At 34.1% G+C, this 22,132-nt stretch overlaps 2 protein-coding genes across 2 annotated transcripts; one reads left to right on the top strand and one right to left on the bottom strand.

Annotated features, from left to right (window-relative positions):
- Positions 1 to 2,425: 2,425 nt before the first annotated feature.
- Positions 2,426 to 15,186, top strand: LOC110626347 (V-type proton ATPase subunit a3). The gene is made up of 18 exons (XM_021772185.2): positions 2,426 to 2,784; positions 3,236 to 3,280; positions 3,992 to 4,114; positions 4,197 to 4,304; positions 4,991 to 5,101; positions 5,190 to 5,363; positions 6,866 to 7,003; positions 7,222 to 7,329; positions 9,720 to 9,827; positions 9,936 to 10,084; positions 10,535 to 10,688; positions 12,637 to 12,797; positions 12,873 to 13,079; positions 13,200 to 13,383; positions 13,481 to 13,564; positions 13,656 to 13,849; positions 14,289 to 14,348; positions 14,688 to 15,186. Exons 1-18 carry the CDS (start codon positions 2,638 to 2,640, stop codon positions 14,890 to 14,892), a joined length of 2,460 nt encoding a protein of 819 aa, XP_021627877.1. The 5' UTR covers positions 2,426 to 2,637; the 3' UTR covers positions 14,893 to 15,186.
- A 3,316-nt stretch (positions 15,187 to 18,502) lies between these two features.
- Positions 18,503 to 20,759, bottom strand: LOC110626869 (cysteine protease RD19A). The gene is made up of 4 exons (XM_021773018.2): positions 20,259 to 20,759; positions 20,058 to 20,177; positions 19,081 to 19,327; positions 18,503 to 18,993 (listed from the first exon to the last, which is right to left on the bottom strand). Exons 1-4 carry the CDS (start codon positions 20,727 to 20,729, stop codon positions 18,728 to 18,730), a joined length of 1,104 nt encoding a protein of 367 aa, XP_021628710.1. The 5' UTR covers positions 20,730 to 20,759; the 3' UTR covers positions 18,503 to 18,727.
- Positions 20,760 to 22,132: the final 1,373 nt, after the last annotated feature.

The following is a 22,132-nucleotide window of genomic DNA, read 5'->3' as shown; positions in this document are numbered from 1 at the left end:
TGTTGCATCTGATGAATGATTGGCGGCACCCGTAGGATTTTTGTGGTTGTCATTGATTCTCTATGCCTTCGTGTATCTGTACGCTTGTGGCTTCAATGGTGCAATGATGTCAGTTCACTGCATTTTTTTTTTGTATGCAAATAGCTATTTGGATTTATTGTATATGATGAATTTGGGTTAAACACCATGTTGTGTGTTATACATTGAAATTATGTTGTGTAATTGATATGGTGTTGCTGGGAAGGATTGATTGGGATTGACAGAATTGCGAATTTAATGCTAAAAACTGCGAAGAATTACTTTGGATTTGAAATTTTTGGTGTTCAGTAAACTAAGCCAAATCAATATTTATTAATTTTATTCTTTTATATTTTAAATATGGATTTATTTAAAATTAGACTATTCTATTTTTTTTTCTAATTTTTTTAAAATTTAATTAGTTTAGACAGAATACTTTCACTCGTTGAGTAAACTAAAAAATATTAATTAATAGCTAAATTTGATTTATATTTACCGATTAAGAAATAAATCAGGATTAAAAAATATATATATATTTTAATTTTTATAATTAAATAAAATGATTTTTTAAATACCAAGCAAAATTAAACTGGTTTATTGAATAATTAAATTAAAAAAATTAAAAAAATTAGATTTTAAAATATATTAAAATTTTAAAAAATTTATTACTTAATTTATATATTATTTTAACTATTAAATATAATAAAAAAGTTTAAAATCCCTTCAATATAATTGAATTAATTAATAAATATTTTCATAAAATTAAAAAATTAATTAAAATTTTTTTATATTATATAATTAAATATATGATAAACTGCAATTTAGTCCCTCTGGTTTAGTGAAATGTAACATTTCGTCCCTCTGTTTTAAAAACCTTCAATTTAGTCACTGTGATTTTTAAAAATTATGCCATTAGTCCCTCCCATTAGATTTTCAGTTAAATCACCGTTAGTTTTAGTTAAAAAGACTAAAATACCCATTCTCTCTCCTTCTTCTTCTTCTTCTTCTTCTTCTTCTTCTCCTTCCCGATCTCCTTCTTTTTCTTCTTCTTCTTCTTCTCGATCTTCTTCTTCCCCATCTTTTTCTCCTCCTCCTCCTCCTTCTTCTGTGTTTGATTTCATGCAAGCAGCTGTGCAAATAAACTAATGAAAGCAACAACCTCAAGAGCAGCATTGGCATCCCGGATGGCAGCATTGGGTTTCTTCATTTTGATGTAAACAGTAGCCGTAAAATATCATGTACACTCAAAACTAAACAATCAAAACAAGCAAGTACACACCAATCCCAAGCTAAAAAAACTATCACCATCTCCTCTTCTTCCTCTTCAGGCTCTGCTTGTGGACCTTCCTTATCCTCAATTTCCTCATCGCTCTCCTCCACGACATAGCTCTTCTGCAATACCCCAAAGTACACCGGATATTGACACATGGAGAATTAAAAACACAAGCAGAAAACAATCGATTGGAAGAAGAGGATTTCGCAATGGAATTCGCTTGGTGGTGGACCTGAATGTCGAAGTGGCCATTTGGGAGGAAGCAGGTGAGGTCAGGAGTGAAGAAGCTGTTACGGGTATTTTAGTCTTTTAATTAAAATTAACGGTGATTTACCTGAAAATCTAACGGGAGAAACCAAATGCATAGTTTTTAAAAATCACAGTGACTAAATTAAAGGTTTTTTAAAACAGAGGGACGAAATGTTACATTTCACTAAATCAGAGGGATTAAATTACAGTTTACCCATTAATATTTCATGATTAAATTAATAAAAACTTAATTAATAATTTTTTTAAATTTTAATAATAATTTAATATATTTTTTAAAATTAAAATGATTAATAAAATTTTCTATATTATAATAAACTAAATAATAAATATATCAATAATTTTTTAGTGAGCCCAATGTACAAGAACGTGCAAGGATATTTAGGATGGGCATTCGGTCCTCTCTTAAAAATCAAATTTAACTTGTGGAAAATTAATATTTTGATATTTATAAAAATTCAATTAAATTGATTAAAAATTAAATTAAATTGAATCGATTTGATTTAATTCAATTTAATTTAATTTAATTAATTTAAATTTTTAATAAATTTTTATTTTTTATATTTTATTTTTAATATTTTAAAATTTAATTGAAATATTTTAATTTTATTATTATTTATATTATTAAAAATATATATTATTATTATTAATTTGATTTAATTTTTTTAATTAATATTAAATTTAAATAATTAAAATTTTTAAAATTAAATTAAAATTAATAAAAAAATAAACTAAAACTTTAAATTAATTCGATTTAATTCATGTTTTTTAAAGATTCGACCGAAAACTGAACATTCAATCACTTAACGAGAGGGTAAAACTGAAAAGAAACTTCCTATGATGGGGGACACAATTGTAAAAGACGTGGAAGCTTGTGGAGGTAAGCAGAAGGAATACCACATTTCCCCTTGTTCTCTCCTGTAAACATTTCTGATTGAAATCAGTAGATAGCAGCGAGATAAACAAATCCACCAGCGACTCTGACACTGAAACTTTTCTCCTTGGGATAGCGGAGAGGAGAGGAGAGCAAGAGAATTCAATCCGTTTGTTAACGGCGAGGACAAGGAAGGATAAAAAAAATGGGGGAGGTTCGTAGAGGATGCTGTCCGCCGATGGATCTGTTCAGGTCGGAGGCGATGCAACTAGTGCAGCTCATCATCCCCATCGAGTCCGCTCACCTCACCGTCTCTTATCTCGGCGACCTCGGTCTCCTTCAGTTCAAAGATGTCTGTACAGTTTCCGTGTAAACTAAAAAATTAGTTTAATCTTGATATTGCAGTTTCCTTGCTCGTTTCTTCTTCTTTACTCTCCAATGCTCATTTGAATACGAAGTTTCTAATGTGTAGCTCTATCTTGTAGCAAACATTCTTTGCTTTCTAATTTTGTTGACTTCAAGTTCCAAATCTTCTCCTGATTTTGAGTTATTGAGATATGGAGGGGAAAACCTAACAGGTTCTCAAATCTTCGCTAGGGTATTATCTGTCAATTTTTTGTCAGAGACGTTGAAAGTTATTCGTAGTGTCTTGCTTGTGACAACAGGATCAATGTTTTTTCCCCAAGAAAAAGTACCTTTCAGATGGCTAGCTACAGAAACAATGTGTTATTAGCTAGTGATGTCTGATTTATCAGGTATTCAACTTCTGAAGGCGTTTATTCATGTGTTGTATTGTTTTCCAGCTCAATTCAGAGAAGAGCCCATTTCAGAGAACTTATGCAGCTCAGGTATGCTTTTGTGGTGTATACACTGCGTTGTGTCTTGCTTGTATCTTGAGGTGTGACTTAATAATTAGAAGTGAAAATGAACTTAATGCATAGTGGTTAAAGTGACTAGATTGGTGGATAAACTGATAAACTGCTTGATTTTGTTTACATTGTCTTGCACTGAGTAGTACTGTTGTAGTAATTCAAGAAGAATTCACAAGAATTTTAAACCATTTATGATTATGACAAACATTTTACCATGTATGGTGAAGATTGAAAATGACTTCCAGAAGATTGTGCTCATCTCTGTTTTTGTTGCCTCTATGTCTCTCTCCCCCTTCAGTTGGAATTTCTCTTTTGTACAGCCTTGATCACACATCAACTTTATTATTTCTGTCAAACACACACATGCTCAGGCCAAAGAAAAAGATACTTCCAGAAATGCATAATCAGTTTGTTTGCGTTCTTTGCGTTCAACAATTTACCATGGAATGAGAGACTAAACTCACTGCTTGTTTGAAGCAGTAAATACTGTGCCTTATCTAGTTTGGAGATTGAAATGACAACGATGATAATATAAACAATGGAAATAGCATAAGATTTAACTCTGCTTCTGTCCTGTTGTGAAATATTACTTCTGTCATCAAATACTCTGAATCTTTTATCAGTTTGAAAGTAGATTATGTCGGTAGAAGTATTATTTATTTATCTATTTACTTATTTGTTGTTAAGATCAAAAAATGTGGAGAGATGTCACGGAAGTTACGATTTTTCAAGGATCAAATGGAGAAGGCGGGTGTGTCACCTTCGTCAAAGCCCGTTACACGAACTGACATTGATATGGATGGTCTAGATGTATGTAAAGAAGTTGATTATGTCCCTTGAATTGGCTCGTGGTTGTCATGCTCTAATTTTTTCTTCTATTTGGGCATGGTAGTTAAAACTTGGGGAACTTGAGGCAGAACTCGTAGAAATGAATGCAAATAATGATAAATTACAACGCACTTACAATGAGCTTATAGAGTATAAGCTTGTTCTTCTAAAGGTATGGATACTTTTTCTACCATGACCAAGTATAATTATTGGTACTATTTGCATGCATATATGCCATGAGGATGAGCATCCAATATTTTGAAATAGACATGCTCTGGTAGTTGGTATACCAGAGTTTATGTATTCCTTAGATGGTGGAAGAAAAGAGATGCAAGAAGAGTTAGGGTACGAAAGAAATAGAAAACATAACCAAAGTTGATAGATCTTCAATAGATAATTTGAAAAAGAAAAAGCTGAACTTGACATTGTTGAATAATAATTTCATCTATTAGATTTTGAGTTGCTTGTTCAAGGAGAATAATTAACCACCAAAAGTAGTTGTACCTTTGATTTCACAAGTTGCCTTGATGTCCTTGAGCTAATCGAGGAAATTCCAACGTGTGATAGTAGAATTGAGTTAGTCATGCCAATCTACCGATTCCTGTTGCATTTGATGTCTTTAAGGTGCTTATAGAATTTAGAGTAGAAACAATATTGTCAATTTTGACCTATACTTTTCTTCAACAAGCAAAGATAATCAAATGTTTAGATTGTTCTCATCTACATTCAGTTATATGTTATAGTCTTTCTTCTTCTTTGCTTGCCAACTGAGATGTTAATCTTTTGAAATAAATATTTCTTCAACACTTTTGATGCTTAAGAAACAAGTCAACAAGATGCTGATATTCTTTCTTTTAGACTGGTGAGTTCTTTTCTTCAGCATTAAGCAGTGCAACTGCTCAGCAGAGGGAAATCGAATCACATCAAGTTGGTGAAGGGTCACTGGAAACTCCTTTATTAGCAGACCAAGTATGGATTCTACCAACCTTTGATATACTAGCAATTCCTGCATCTATTATCACTCAATAGTATTTTGACTTGACTAGATGTTCCATAGGAAATATCAACTGATTCATCAAAGCAAGTAAAGTTGGGGTTTCTTAGTGGCCTTGTTCCCAAAGAAAAGTCTTTGGCATTTGAAAGGATTATATTCCGAGCTACCAGGGGCAATGTATATATCAGGCAGGCTGCTATTCAGGAGCCTGTAATTGATCCTGTTTCTGGCGAGAAGGTCAGGTTTGGCTAATCATTATATTGCTGTTCTGGTTAATTTATGCTGGACATATAAGCATGGATGAGGGTGGAAACTTTGAGTGGACAGAAACTACATGCTGAAAGTTAATATTTAATTAATTGATGTGATAGAAAAAATAATAAGTATTAATTATTATTATTATTAGAAAAAAGCCTAATCTTAACCATAAATCTAATCCTAATCATGTATAAGATCTAATAACTCGTACTGCCTAGAATACCAAGGGAAAATTCTACAACCAAGCAACTATTCTTGTTTCTTGGTTTATGGTCATATCTTATTGTAAATATAATTTTGAGTTAAATTAAGATAGATTATTATATTTAGTAGTTACTTTACATTTAGACATATTATTATATTTAGTAGTTCTGGTATTAATCATATTATTGTGCGGATGTAGACTACTTATTGTTAAATTTGGAGAGAGTGCAGGGCATATTATGCTAATTAATTTTATGGGCTTACATAAGTGATCTTGAGTTGCTTTACATATCAAAATGACTAGCTTAGCCAATATTGCAATCCAACCATTTATGTATTGCCCTTCACCTTATATTTTCCCAATGTGGTCAAGGATTCCCCATGCTCCCGTCTCAAGTACAACTACATGGTTGTCACTAGATAATTAACAATTATCCAATATGGGTCCAATTATATACCCTTTTGAGCAGTTGAAACCTATAATCTAAATTGGGCCATACTACCATGTAAAATTAGGAGAGGTTGCTGCGCATATTAGACTAATTCATTTGTAGTATGTGCTTATATAAGTGATTGAGTTACTTTACACATAAAAAATGACTAGTCAATTCAATATTTGCTACCCAACCATTTATATATTACCCTTCCACCTTATATTTTCCCAATGAGGGACACGGATTTTCAGCACTTATAATTAAATACAATTTTTATTTAATTAAATGTATTACAAGCTTGTCCTTATAGTAATCAACCCAGTATATATTGAACTTTGACAATAATATACTTTTTTTTTTTTTCAGTTCTGATGGAACTTTATTAGATTACATATTTACATGATATAAAATTGTAATTTAAAAATCTATAGAAAAATATATTTGAGTTGAAACTTGAAAGTAAAAAATCGCGTGCAACACACATGATACAGAGGTTATTTCAACTAAATAGTTTGTTTTAGCTCTAATTATTTGTTACCGGATAATCCCTTTATTCTTGAATTGATTACTTAATTGTATTCCATGTCAGTCTGAGTTCTTGTGAGCATCTCGGCATGTGCCTTTGCATGAAATGTTGATCCAGTAATATAGTGCAGAGGCTAGATAGCTTTTGTTGCTAGGTGGTGTATATTGTATAATTGATTGAGTATTAATTTACATCCTGCTAGGTTTCTGATTAGTGCATTAATTGTGGGTTTAATGCAGAAAATTTATTCACCTCTCTACTGCTCTTATGCACCACACTTATCTTTTTGCTCATGACTTGTGAATGCCAATTTACAGATTGAGAAGAATGTATTTGTTGTGTTCTATTCTGGAGAAAGAGCTAAGACCAAAATATTCAAGATATGTGAAGCTTTTGGGGCAAATCGGTATCCTTTCACTGAGGATCTTGGCAAACAAAACCAGATGATTGATGAGGTAGAGAACTTCTGTTCTTGTTGATGCTTTGTCTAACTTTGGAAAATAATTAATTTAGCTTTATTTTCTTCTGAATATCTGAAACTTTAATTTGTCCATATTTCAAGAAATATAATTATTGTGTGTGGTATTTCTTTGCTATTGTCAACTTTCTTGTGAATGTGCTATTGAAACCTTCTTTGAGCGGGAATAATTTGTATTATTACTTCCATTTTTAGGTCTCAGGAAGAGTCTCAGAGTTGAAGACTACCATAGATGCAGGAATACTTCACAGGAGCAATTTGCTGCAGACTATTGGTGATCAGTTTGTGCAGTGGAACTCGATGGTTTGTTCAAAATCTACATGCACACACACACACACACACACACACACACAGAGGAGCTGTCCCATTTCTCTTTTTTCTGCATTTGCTCCTCTACAAAATTCTGAGTAAGTTCTTGTTTGAACATGAGACTATGCTATGTTGCTTTATACTTGCTGGTTCATGGTGCTTGATTCATGTAATTCTCTCTCTCTCTTGTACGCACACACTTTTAAGTGTGTAACATCAATATATGATTGTGCTATTGTGCTTTATAATAATTGTGTTGGCAGCATCTTCCATCTCTCATATCCTAAATTGTGGGTCTCCCTGTTCAACATCCTGCCTTTATTTGATTATTAGTGGCATTTCATTCACAATTGATCTTATCTTCTCTTCAACTTTTCATCCATTGACTTTTGCACTTTTGGTGATTTCTATTCCTTGTAAAAAATGCAAGCAATAAGATAATTGCTAGACTTTCAAGAGACTAAAGCCATCGCAGTTTTGTAACTTAAATGAATTAAAATTTAGTTCAAGTAGTAGTCTATACCTTGCAATTGTAATTAACTGAATATTTCTGGGCAAATCGTAAAAAACTATCTGTGGTTTGTGCCATTTTCAAGTAGAGTCTTGTGGTTTGGGTTTTGGCAAACCAGTAACCTATGCTTAAGGTTGTTAGCAAAGAAGGTCCAAACAACCTAACACCCGTTTGTAGCTGCTGATAAGCCTGACGAGCACTATTTTTACCCTTCTTCTATAACCACAAAAGTTTTTGATTTCACATCTAATTGAATTGCAAAAATATGAAAATCTCCTTCATAAATTATTATTTCAACCCGCTAAATTCACAAAATCCTAAAAAATGAATTTGGTAAATATTCAATTTGTTTATACTATATTGGGATTCGGGCCATAGCATATGGTTTCATAAAAGCGTATGATTTTCCTGGGACCACCACCCCATAGCATGTTGCCGCTAGAAGCAGAACCCCGTATTTCTTTTAGAAAATCTCCTAATTGTTCCAAAGAAACTACTAAGAGATTCTTGTGGTAGCTATTGAATCTTATACTGGTACATGGATAACTATTTGGACTGAACGAAACTATGCACTTTTTGGGATCTACATGCTTATTGGTTAGAACCTCTAAGAGGTCTAAATGGTTTGGACTTGAGTAGGTTGAAAAAAGACTCTTTATTGGTTCTACTTATGAAGAGATTGTATCTTTTTATTGAAGGATCCTCCACATCAACAACTATTAATAGTGTTAAGACCTTATTTGCATAGTTATTAAAGGCTCGACGTGCAATAAGATGCAAATGTGCGCCTTGTGCCCGAATGAAGCGAGGCATAAAAATAAAATTTAAGAAAAATCTGATTTTAGATAATCAAGAAAAAGAGCACATAAATATCATGTTAATTTTTTATTTCATTTCTTTAGATATATATGGCATATAATCAAGAAATATATTACTTAAATAGCATTTTAATGTCCTCTTTTTTTTTTTTTTTTTTTTTTTTTTAAAAAAAAAACAACGGTATGAAGAAATATAGTTGAAGTACTTGCTGAAAGTGGAAATAAACCTTCTTAGAGCCTTGCGCTTGAAGCAAGGCGCTGGTGAGCCTTGAGCCTGAGGCGTCCCTGAGTAACTATGCTTATGTACTGTTAAATTTGGAAATTTGGAGATAGTGCTGAGTATATTATACATTAATTCATTTTATATGGGTTTATATAAACGATTGAGGTGCTTTACAAAATGACTAGCCAATTTGATATAGCAACCCAACAACTCATAAAATATTCAAAACTGAAACCATATGACACTACTTGAAAATGGCCTAAATCATAGGGTACTCTTTTTGTACTTCCCCTATATCTTTTTGGGTCTGTTTCTTGAGCTGGTGTCATAAAAATCTTAATCAAGAAAATGGCTTATTAGTTGTACATAGTACCCACTAGATGTTATCCCATTGCTTTATGAGTTTAGATACTGTGAAAGCAATCTGAACCTTGGCCCTTGCTATCTTAATCATCTGCATTTTTGGGGGTGTTTCTCTCTCTGGTGTAATAAAAATCTTATTCAAGACAATAGTTTACTATGCAACTAGATTAGCATTTTTAGAAATTAGAGGTGAAATAAAAAAGGAAAAAGTGAGGGGATAGCCTGGTGAACAACCTTGGCTCCCTGCCAAAAACCAAAATGAGTTTTTGTTTTTCATGGACAGTTTCATCCAACTATATCCATTGCACATCCTCACAGTCACAACTTAGTATATAGGTGAGGCAGCAGAAATAATCTTGCCCCTCTTTGACACGGTGTGTATTCATGCCTTGCACATCCTGCATCAATTTAATAATACATAATTGGATTATTTATAGTCATTAACATTGGTCTCTTTGAACTCATGAAGGTGAGGAAGGAGAAATCCATCTACCACACTCTGAACATGCTTAGTCTTGATGTGACAAAAAAGTGTCTTGTTGCGGAAGGGTGGAGTCCTGTTTTTGCTTCAAAGCAGGTAAATCTTTTGAGTTTAAATTGGAATGAGCCCATCATAAATTTTCAACTATCATGAGAAATTAAATGTTGCTTGGGATAAAAACTAATTTATTCTTGATCTGTGCAGATCCAAGAAGCATTGCAACGGGCTGCATTTGACTCCAACTCACAGGTTGGGGCAATTTTCCAGGTGTTGCATACAAAGGAGTCCCCACCTACTTATTTTCGCACAAATAAATTTACTACTGCGTTTCAAGAAATTGTTGATGCATATGGGTGAGTTACGCACTAATCTAATATCCTTGTCATTGCTTTCTTGGTGAATGTATCAATGTATTAACATTGCAACAAATGTATCATAAATCTACTAGCGTGTCAGATCTCATTTGAGTCAATATGACTAGTTGCATGCTATGATCATATCTTAGATAGTTCATGCTGCTCTTCCCTGTGCTTCAAGCACATGGTTTGGTGTGAGTTTGACACTGTTGCGATAATTTGGCCTGTCATTTACTCATGCAAATAACCCAATAAATTGCTGCCTCATTTTATGTAGAATATTCTATAATATGCTCCTAAGAGTAGAATGTGTTTGCACCTTCATATTCATACAATGTATGCATCTGTGCACCCAAATATTCACAAATTACTCTTGTTTGTTTGTTTTGTATTTGTGAAATGTTACTTTTATTGGTAGAAATAAGTTTCCGTTTAATATGGTTGCAGGGTGGCTAAGTATCAAGAAGCAAATCCTGGTGTATACACTATTGTTACATTCCCTTTTCTTTTTGCTGTCATGTTTGGTGACTGGGGGCATGGAATATGCTTGTTGCTTGCAACCTTAATCTTTATAATCAGGGAAAGGAAACTCTCTGGCCAGGTGAACAACTGATGATTTATTATCGTAAACCAGATATTTACACTTTTGATTTTGATCGTTTTATAATTTATCTCATTGAATTAAATTTACATGGTCTTTCAACTTTCACTGATTTATTTAGGGAAATTACTATTATGTTTCTAGATAATATCACTAGTAACAATTTGGTCTTTGTATTTTGGAAATTAGACAATTTAATCTCTCAATTTTGCTTCCTACAAAATTTGACGTCCCTCCTACTAATTTAAAAGCGAACTGATGTTAATCCAAAAAGACAAATGTACCCTTAATTCAATTAGGGTTGATAATTTTTTCCCAATACCCATCCTTTAAAAAAAATCATATGTTAAAAATCTTTTTGGTTCGATTCAACTTGGGGTTCCGCATGTAACCCAAAAAAAAAAATTGGGGGTTTCCGCATCAGGTATGAAATGTACCCTTGATTAAATGAATGTCAATAGTGTAAGGGGAAGGAGAGAAGAGAGTGGCGTTGGTTCGCTTTTGCGACATCATCAATCTGATTGGAACAATGGCAAAATGAAGCCAGGGATGGGTATCTTTGGGTGCTGGTGGGGGATTTAAGGCAATGGGTAGTGGCAGAGTTTAGGGATTGGGATGGAAAGGTCAGTGTGGGCGTTGGGTATCTTTGGATGCTATATGAACGTGTCATCCTACTCCGATTGTTGAGTCATCTTCTTCCCTGCAGGCCCATGGCTTTCACTTTTTCTGGACTCATGATCTTGTGTGTCTTGGCTGTTTTCTTCTATGGTGCTGTCATCCAACTTCTTGTCGTGGAATAATTGCTATATCTTGCTCAGGCGAGATGCATTTGCTGCCAGTCCACTTAGAGCTCTCAAAATTATTCCTCTCATCTAGCTTCTACATTGCCATTGCTTTCAATGCTAAAGTCATGATTGTAGCTGCTGATCTGGGGGCTGAATAGAGAATCAACAGTTTTTGAAGAAAATTACCTCTGGGAAATCAATTTCACTCCTTTTTCTTTCTTCTCTGCTTTTCCTGTGATAATTAGTTGTTTTGTTGTGGGTATTTGAGGGAACTAATTTGATTGGTATAAATAAATTGATTTCTAATATGGGTTTTAGGGAAGAGCCTCAAGCTGCACCAAGGAAGAATGCCACAGCAACATCTGCTTAAGGCTAGCAGCTCATTGTAGATCAAATTTGGATATCCTTTTACAGATCTAGTCAAACGATTACGTGTTGGGAGACAATCTTTTATGGGAACATTTTTTGATGATGTGTTATTCACTTCCAGTGCTATTTAGTCTTGTGGTTTACCTTAATCTATCGTCGTTTTGATTTTGAATGGGAATCTTGAGACTGTTGAACAAGTCACTGTATTACTGCTGCTTCCTCCTCCATTTATCTCCAATTTCTTTTGCCATTTTCAAGAGTTGTTGAGAATGGGTTACACTGTTGGAACTTGGAGCTGTTAAGAGTATTGTGGGGGGGAGCGAGGGAATAGGGATAGGGTGAGATGGAGAGGGAAGGGGGGGGGAGAGAGAGAGAGAGAGAGAGAGAGAGAGAGAGAGAGAGAGAGAGCACAAGAGAGAGTGAAGGGTAATTTAGTAATTTTTCTCTCCTTGGACCATCGAAATTAGGGAGACTAAGCTAGATTGGACGGAGTGACCTCTAATTTTAGCTGAAGTAGAATTGAGGGATTAAATAGTCTAATTTGCAAAGTGCAGGGACCAAAGCATTATTTGTGATATAACCTAGGGACTAGTTAGTAAATTTCCCATTTATTTATGGATATACTAGCAAATGATCTTTCTTGTCTTACTGGCTATAATAGCAAATGATCTTTCTTGTCTTACTGGCTATAATAGCAAATGATTTTACTTGTCTTTAGATATGTGCTCCTATTAAGAATAAATTTGTTCCTAGCTGTGTAGAACCTAATTAATAATGCTTCTTCTGAACTACAGAAGCTTGGGGATATCACTGAAATGACCTTTGGTGGTCGTTATGTTATCTTGTTGATGGCCCTCTTCTCAATTTATACCGGTTTGATATATAATGAGTTTTTCTCAGTTCCCTTCCCGCTGTTTGGACGTTCAGCATATGCATGTCGTGATCTTTCTTGCAGGTATTTGAGTCAAGCCTTTGATACATCTTGTGATCTTTAAATCATATAATGTTCCCATGCATTCTTGTTTTCCAGGGATGCTACTACAGATGGATTGATTAAGGTGGGTTCCACTTATCCTTTTGGCGTGGATCCTGTGTGGCATGGCACTCGCAGTGAGCTGCCATTTCTAAACTCTTTGAAGATGAAAATGTCAATCCTTCTTGGAGTTGCCCAAATGAATCTTGGTATCATATTGAGTTACTTCAATGCTGTTTATTTTCGAAATGGCTTGAATATCTGGTGAGTATGGTACCATGGATGCCAGTCACTTGAGCATATTTCAAGTTTTTCTGGGGTTATGAAACCATTACAGTAATATACATTGTTACTGAATGCTATTATTTTTCTTCCACTTTCCAGGTTTCAGTTCATTCCCCAAATAATATTTTTAAACAGCTTGTTTGGCTATTTATCACTCCTTATCATTGTGAAGTGGTGCACTGGTTCACAGGCTGATTTATACCATGTAATGATATACATGTTCTTGAGTCCAACGGATGAATTGGGGGAAAATCAGCTCTTTGCAGGACAAAAGATAGCTCAGGTCGGCTCTATCTCTCAGTTCTTTCTATTTATTTTTCCCTATTCCATTTATGACGTTCGGTCATTTCAATTACTTATATTCTGTCTTCTATTTTCAGCAAGTCCTCTTATTACTGGCCCTTGTTTCAGTGCCATGGATGCTGCTTCCAAAGCCTTTACTTTTGAAGAAGCAACACCAAGATGTATCTCCATTAGCCAAGTTTCTTTCTTTTGTTTAATACATTATAGCTTGTTCTCTTCATGTGTTCTGATTTCTGAATGTCTTATTTACAGAGGCACCAAGGACAGTCATACACACCACTTCAGACCACCGAGGAGTCTCTTCAAGTGGAGGTGAATCATGGTTCCAATGGTCATGAAGAATTTGAATTCAGTGAGGTTTTTGTACATCAACTGATACATACCATTGAGTTTGTACTTGGAGCAGTTTCAAACACAGCATCTTACCTTCGTCTATGGGCTCTCAGGTATGTCACTGTAGAGTTGGAGAAGCACATCTGTCTGTATTCAATCATTGATCATTATTAAATCTAGGTGAAGTCTCTTCAAGATTATCTTTCTCAAACTTCATGTTGTGCTGGGCATTGAGCAATAGTTGTGGATCTGCATGTATGCTTCACACCTATTGCTATAGAGTCAGGCACATGCAAAGACATATATGTTCACTGTGTAATAGTTGCAAGGACACCATCTTCATGTCTGTGTATTACCTGTGGGGGGAACTCTCTGATGACCTGCTAGGAAGAGCTTATCCTTCCATGGATGTTGGATGGCACTGGCATGTCTAGATATCTTCCAAATGCTTGGCTGCAGTCACTTATCCATCATTCCTTTTTATTTAGATAGGCATCTGATCCGTCTGATGCGACTAACTGTGTGCTTTGTCTTGCTTCTTTCTTTCTGCAGTCTTGCCCATTCAGAGCTGTCAAGCGTATTTTATGAGAAGGTTCTTCTCCTTGCATGGGGGTATGGTATATTCTGTGATGTCTCTTTGTAAAGCAGTTTTTTTCAAGTTTATAGCTTTTGAACTGCGTACTCCAATGTGAGACCAAAGATATGCCTGTGCCTGTCATGCTAATTTTATTTATATTAAAAAATATTTTTATAAAAAACAAAAGCACAAAATTCTGGCTACTCCTATCATCTATTGCATTTATTTTGCACAATGAACTATTCTATGCAGGAAATAATTAAAATTTAGTAAGGCTGTCGGTCAAAAGACCCAACCTAGTGGTGAAATGGATATCTACAGTGTATACAAACATTTGCATGGACATTAGTGACATTGCTTTACATGTCACACAGGTTCAACAATGTAGTTATCCTCATTGTCGGCATCATCATCTTCATTTTTGCGACTATTGGTGTGTTGCTAGTGATGGAAACACTCAGTGCTTTCCTACATGCTTTGCGACTTCATTGGGTGGAATTCCAAAACAAGTTCTACGAGGGAGATGGTTATAAATTCTATCCTTTTTCATTTGCATTGCTCAGTGATGAAGATGACTGAAGCAAATCACGGTTGCCATCAACGATAAAGGTATTCTGTGTGCATAGGTATGGATTGATGTTGATTTTATTCATTTAACATGAAGAGAAGTCCATGTTGATCTTGTAGGAGGGATTGAGGCAGGTTTGAATCACTGCTCCTTTCCCTTCCAATTGTTGTCCTCTACTGGGACTTGGGAGGAATAAGCAATTTTCTCGTGTGGCTGGCGGGTAGGCTGGGCATAATAATAAGAATATTCAACTTGTTTATTGCTCTATTTATAAAAGATGGTTGTTTTGATGTGATTTGCACAAAGATGGTTGTTTTGATGTTATTTGTATGCATCAGAATTTTACCATGAACACACAAGTTATGTGGTGGCTCTTGGTTAAAGGTGGCAGAAGTCATTGTAGTTTTTTAATATAAGATGGTGCAGTTTGTGAATGCATGGAGGAAGAAAATATTTTTTTATGTTAGATGATGTAATGTAGGTTGCACTGGAATGATCAGAAAGAAGTCAATTGGAAAAAAAAAACGACAAAAAAGAGTTTAAATATGTCAATTTATGTTAGGGACTTGACAAAAGAGTCTCAGAAGACGAGGGATGAGAACTATGTTATTGGAACAAGGTTTAGATACGTGCCAATTTCTTTTGTTTGTTGAAGCTTTTACCTAATTTACTTGTAACGGTAAGAAACAACCTTCTTCACAAACTGCATTTAAAAGTATGAGATTTACTCCTTAATTTTTAGATATTTTTATTATTAATAAGTAAATTTTTTAATTTTAAAAAATCTATTAAATTGTGTTTATTTTTTCACTCGGTTAATGAAATAGTTTTTCTATTTAATTTCGTTTATTTCTGTTATTAAAAATATAATAAAAGTTTTTTTTTTTATTCTTCTTGGGAGAGGATATTAAAATGAAAAATTTTAATAAATTTTTAAAAATGTATAATTGATTTGTTAATAATGATAAATTTAGGAACTAAATAAGGTGATTAGTGTAATTTGGTTTTAAAAATTCTTTTATGGTTGATTTCATTTATTTTTTATTTTTAATAAAAAATAGGTATTATCTTATTTGTTTTTAATAAAAAATAAGTATTATTTTATTTATTTTTAATAAAAAATAAATATTATTTTATTTAAAGAGAAAAAGTAAAAATATTTTGGTGATGGAAAGAAAAAATAATAATTTTAATAAATTTTTAAAAATCAGGAAAAAATAAAAATATTTTGATGATGAAAAGAAAATATTTCAATAGATTTAAAAATAAATGTAAGATTGATTTATTAATAATGATAATATTTAAAAATTAAATAGTAATTTTTTTTAAAAAATAAGTAAATAATTAATCTGTTAAACAAACTGACTGTATAAGTTAGATTTGGAAACTAAACTGACTGTTTAAGTTAGATTTGGAAACTAAACTTGTGCAACACTAGTTTTACACCATGGAATTGAGAAAATAGCGTAGAAACTCTAGAGATTGTGGACCACGAATCACTGATTCATACAACTCTTGATGCAAAACTGATTAAACAGCGCAAGAAAAATAAATAATGTTTTTAATTTGTAATAATTAAATGTTAATTTTGTAATTTTAATAAATTATTCATTGTTTTAATAAATTATTCATTGTTTTAAAAATTAAAAGAAAAACTAAAATCTAATATTCTTAATTCCGAAAATACGGACGGAGTGTTTGGTATGGGCCGTTTGATAGTCCTGATCCCTGATAGGGATTCAAATAGGTACACCAAGGATAAATTTTATATTATTAATTATAATTTTTTAAATTGAATTTTATAGCAATAAATTATTTAAAATTAATAGATATGATAAATAAATTAAAAATATTATAAATAATAACTAAAGTAGATATAATATTCAGTAATTTTTTAAAAACATATAATATTCATTATTATATTATAAAAATTATATTATAATATCTTACTAATTTAGAACTAATTTGACCTTAAATCAAAAGATGTAGGTTAATTCGGTAAAAAATTTAAAAGTTGACTTATTTGCTTTTGGGAAAGGTTTATTTGGACATTTTAGCATTTAAAAATTGAAAAAAAAAATAATGAATATAAATTTTAACGGTTCTGAATTTATCATTTAATTAGTTTTCCGCATCTGAATTTACTATTAAATTATAAATTTTAATTAATTAAAAATAAATGTTCTCATATGAACACTTAAATCCTTTGGCTGAGATGATTTCATACGAATATTGGGGCGCCAACACCAAATCATAGATCGTAAATTTTCAATTCAAACTACAAAGCCAAATCATACTCCACACAAATACTACAAATTTGCATACTTATGTTGACAGTTTCAAATCGAAAATTTTGACATCATACTCCGCACCAGATCATAATGAGAATGTCAAATAATTTTTATTAAATTTTAAAAATATTATTTAAGAGGTAAATTATAAATTAGCATTTTAAGTATGATAATTATATCAAACAATATTTTCACAAGGACCAACTTAATTTCTCATATATTTTCTCTTTACACTGTGTAAAGAGGAAAAAAAAAAAAACATCTCTTCGCTTTCAGAGCCTTCATCTATCATTTCCTGTAACTTTCTCCGGCCTAGAAGATGTGGGCTCTCTTCCCTGCCTTGAGGGCTAATCGTAGATGCATTTTTCTTTGAACTTTTATTTTAGGAGGCGATTCTTTCATGGGAAAGGATCTTGTACTGGTTTTGTTGTGTTTTGCTCACAGTATACATTAGGCTGTTTTTCTTTTTTTTTTTCTTTTTTTGGTTGTGTTCGAAGCAGGATTGTGACTCACTTCTAGAGTTGCTAGTGTTTGGTGGGAAGAGAGATACTCTCGGAGACATTTACAAAGACAAATTTGCTATTGCTGATCCCTCAAAACCTATGAGTAAAACGGCTAGAACTCTATTTCCTCCCCCTGATTTCGGACAGCGAAAGCACAGTATGGTGCCTGCATGTCGCTGGATGGTCCAACTTGCTAGTGCTCCTCTGTTTTGAAAGCTGTAGTTCCAGTTTTGCCTTGCTTGAACGATTAATCAACCTCTGTTTGTCTTCGGTTTTTGGCCTTCTTTTGCGGTTATAATTTTTACAACCCGATTTTTTTTTCTTTTTTGGTTGATGTAAATCTTTAAGTTTCAAGGCATCCATCAGTACATCTATAGAAACCTTCGTTCATCTCCAGCGTCTTCCCATTCTTGGGTGTTTGCAGCACTTTGAGAAGGAGACATCTTCGGGTCAGCTGAATCGGGTTGTGAATTCAAATTGTTAGCTACCCGTTGGCGTTTTGTATAGTAGCCTTATGTTTGGGCTAGTTTAATTTTGGCCTTTGGGCTGCTTTTCCTCTTTTTGGGCTGGTGCTGTTTCAGACCTTCCCATATACTGGACTTTTAAAAAAATACCTTCAATCCTCATATTTCTTATTCCATCAATACGATAATCCTTCACTTCAATTACAAACACTATGAAACTTAAGACACCCCCGAAAATTTAAATTGTAATTTATACTCAATTAAGTGTGTGAAAGAATCACTCATTCAAAATGTAGTGTATATGCATACAATACACAGTTTTTTTTTTTTTAATTAAAGCGAAAAACACACAAAACAATACAGTTCATGTTAATATCGTTTTATGTGGATTTATATATAAAAATCACATCTCCATAATGTTGATATGTACTGACAAACTAAAGCATAAAGAAATTTCTAAAAATTTCCACTCGACAATCCAGCCGTTCTAACATCCTAAAGCAATTGATGCTTTGGATGAATATGACAAAAGAGTTCGAATCATATGCTGAAAAATAATATAACATGCCTTGTATACAGTGATGGAGTTTAAACAGCTGCTGCAACAGTTGATACCATGGAGTCTACCCCACAAATATTGCGACCCTTGCAGATTTTGTAGTATCCATTCTCTCCCCAGGTTTCACCCCATGAGTTTTTGATAATCCAATATGGCTTCTCCTTAAACCGGATGGGTGCATACCCAGCTGAACCGTACCCTACCAACAACACTCCATGATCCAGCCTATTCAAGCAGATGTAAGGACATGAGACCCCCCCAATGTAGGTCTGCATGAAGAAGGCATTGATAGCCACTGCATACGAACAAAGCTTAAGTTAGGCACAGCATGAAAGAACAACTGATCATATACTATTCCATTGAAAACTAGCGCTATTTTTACCAGCAAGAGGACCATTCTTCACAAGATTTGCAGCAATTTGATCATCATCAAGGGACACAACGCTGAAGTTGGCCACTCTGGCTGCAACTTTGGTCTTGTCAAATTTGCAAGCACCACGATCAGTACCAGTGTATGGATAGTCTTCTTCACGCATTAGACCACCAGCTTTAAGAGTATACTCAAAGGCATTATTCATGAGCCCACCATTGCAACCAGAGTCGCATGAACCTGCCTCTTCTGGATCGCACTGCAGATATGCATAAAGTTGGTTAATTTAGACAAAGCAATCCGAGAAAATCACCACTTTGGAGTAGCCAAAGTACCCACCATATCCACATACATAATTAAAATGATGTTAGCAGCATGACTTGACTACAAGATTCCTCACTTCCCCGTACTATATAGTTTATAATCTATTAAATCAGTGTAATCCATAGGTAAGTTAACCAAGCCCCAAGCATTCGCAGCCAGCAGATTTCAAGCAATAAACGTTTAGGCCTTGTTTGGTTGGAGGTAACTCAAGCTAGGGAACTTGAAATTCACAGGAAGTGTAAAAATTGTTTATGTTTTGGTTTGTTGGCATTTCTCTAGTGGAGGAAAATAACTTACCCAACCTAACTGGATGGCTTTCCAGGAAATAACACATTTAAACCAAATAAGGCCTTATAGCTTGCAAATAAGTCTAATAATCTGGGGATGAGATGTTCCTTTCGCCACTTGAAAAGATTTAATATCATAGGGACTCGGCATCAGCCCAAACAACAGTCAAAACAACGAATCAACATCAATCCTCCACAAGAGCAATTAGCTAAATATGATTCTAGCATGTAAAATTGGCACTTGTAATGTACCACCACACAATAATCAATCACAAATTTATAGATATATAAAATAAGAACTTGTTGACCATAAATATCAACAAAAATTATAAAAAAAAAAAAACAAATGACAGAAGGAAACGTGTAAAATAAGCCAACCTCGTGGTCACAATCTACAAGCTGCTGTTCGCTAAGGCTAACAAGTTCTCCGGTAGCGAGGAAATGAGCGCCTTCCAAGGCCCCGGTGGTGCTGAAACTCCAGCATGATCCACACGAACCCTAAATCCCCAATCAAAAACCATCATCAATAAACCTAATACACATGTAAATATAACATCATTTGGGAAGAAAAAAAAATACCTGATTTTTTACGGGAGAAACGGCTCCTTTCTCTCTCCAGTCAAAATCTTCAGGCAAGTCATTTGTAGGCAAAATCGGGGCGTGAGTAGCATCCTTAGGCATTCTCAGCCGCCTCAACCCCAAAAACTGTCTCCTAAACTCAGCTGGAGTTAAATCGGAAAACTGAGTGACACCGTGGGTGGCCGTTGGGTCCAACTTCTGGTGACGCGCAGCGCGTCTCAGATTAGACTTAAACACCTTAAATCGGTAGTCATGCTCCTGCTGAGAAGCATAGGCTTTCTTGAAGTTCCTCTTGAAGAGCGAGAAGTGATGCTCCTCGCTAAGCATATGAGGGCTCGAGGACGATTCATCCTGGCCATCCACCACCTGCCTGATCAACGGATCCTCGTCGCCCGTTGAAGTCACCGTCTCCTCGACAACAGCGGAGACAAAAAGAAGAGAGAAAATAAAGAAAGAGAATCGAAGAGCCATGCTCACGGAAGGTGACCGATACTACAGCTAAAACCAAGCTCTACATATAGAGAGTCCACGGAGAGTAAAACGTATAAAAATACGTAGGTTTAACTTTATACGTATATGTACAGGTGGAGGAAACGTGAAATTGGCGAGGATTGGAGCGTACAGATACGTTATACGTGTATAGGACTTATTGGGATGAGCTTAAAGCTACAGGCCTTTTACTTTCCTTTGGGAGAAGGAAAAGCAAGTGGGAGAAGGAAACGTGGCAGAAAAAGAGGACTGAAGTTCTTAACGTTGCATTGTTGTGGAAAAGCTAAGGCAAGCTCGAGCTGCATCCGGATAAGGTTGATGGCAGGGTTTGCATGCGTCGGTACGGTTTAGTATCAAATTTAACCGATCAAAATTGAATTAATTGAATTTATTTAAATTATAGATCAAATCGAATTAAATAAAATAAAAAATTAAATTAAATAGAACTGAATTAATTCGATTTAATAAATTTAATTTTTTATTTTATTCGGTTCGATTTAATTCAATCTATAATTGGAGTAAATTCAATTAAATCGATTTTAGTCGTTCGATTCAGTTTGGTTCGAAATCAATTTTTGAACTTTTCTCTAATTTCATTAAATTATACTATAATTTGATCCTAATAAGAATTGATTTGAACATAATATATTTAATTAATCATAAAATTCAATCAATTAATCATAAAATTTAAATTAATCAACGACTTCTAACCTAATATTTAATCAAATATAATAATTAAATTATACTTATCAAAATAATTCAAATAATATCAAAATATAATAGCAAGTAATTCACACTCCATATTACATATATCCATGTACTTCATATAATTCAATAACAACCAGGGGTGAGCACTGTTTAATTGAAATCGAAATAACCGACCGAACCAATTTGATTTGATAATTTAGTTTGATTTTAAAATAAAATCAGTTCGATTCGATTTTAATTATTGAAAATTTTAGATTGGTCGATTCGGTTCGGGTTTAGAAACAAAATAGTTTGGTCAAACTGAACCAACCGAATTTTACTATAAACGTTGCGTTTTATTATAGGTTTATATTCTACCACTTCGGCACTTCCCGCATACAGCCACCACGTCGTCACCTACCTCCCTCTCACTCTCAATTGAAGCACCCTAACGGCCGCAATACGACTCCTCACCAATCACCACTTCACCAATCACCAGCTATCGTTCTCCCTTCTCCGTTCTCATCCTTCAGTCTTGCAGCCACCCACCCACCCAGTCTCCAGTTCCGCAGCCACCCACCCACCCAATCGCTAAAACCAAAGTCTTCTCTCCATCCCTCGCATCTCTCTCTCATGGCCATCACTCGCGGCTCGCGTCTCTCTCTCACGGTCGTCGCTCGCGGCTCGCGTCTCTCTCT

Source organism: Manihot esculenta, chromosome 11 (genome assembly GCF_001659605.2).
Source record: "Manihot esculenta cultivar AM560-2 chromosome 11, M.esculenta_v8, whole genome shotgun sequence".
Taxonomy (NCBI): domain Eukaryota; kingdom Viridiplantae; phylum Streptophyta; class Magnoliopsida; order Malpighiales; family Euphorbiaceae; genus Manihot; species Manihot esculenta.
The sequence above is the reverse complement of the archived record's forward strand: the minus strand, read 5'-3'. Positions and strand labels throughout refer to the sequence as shown.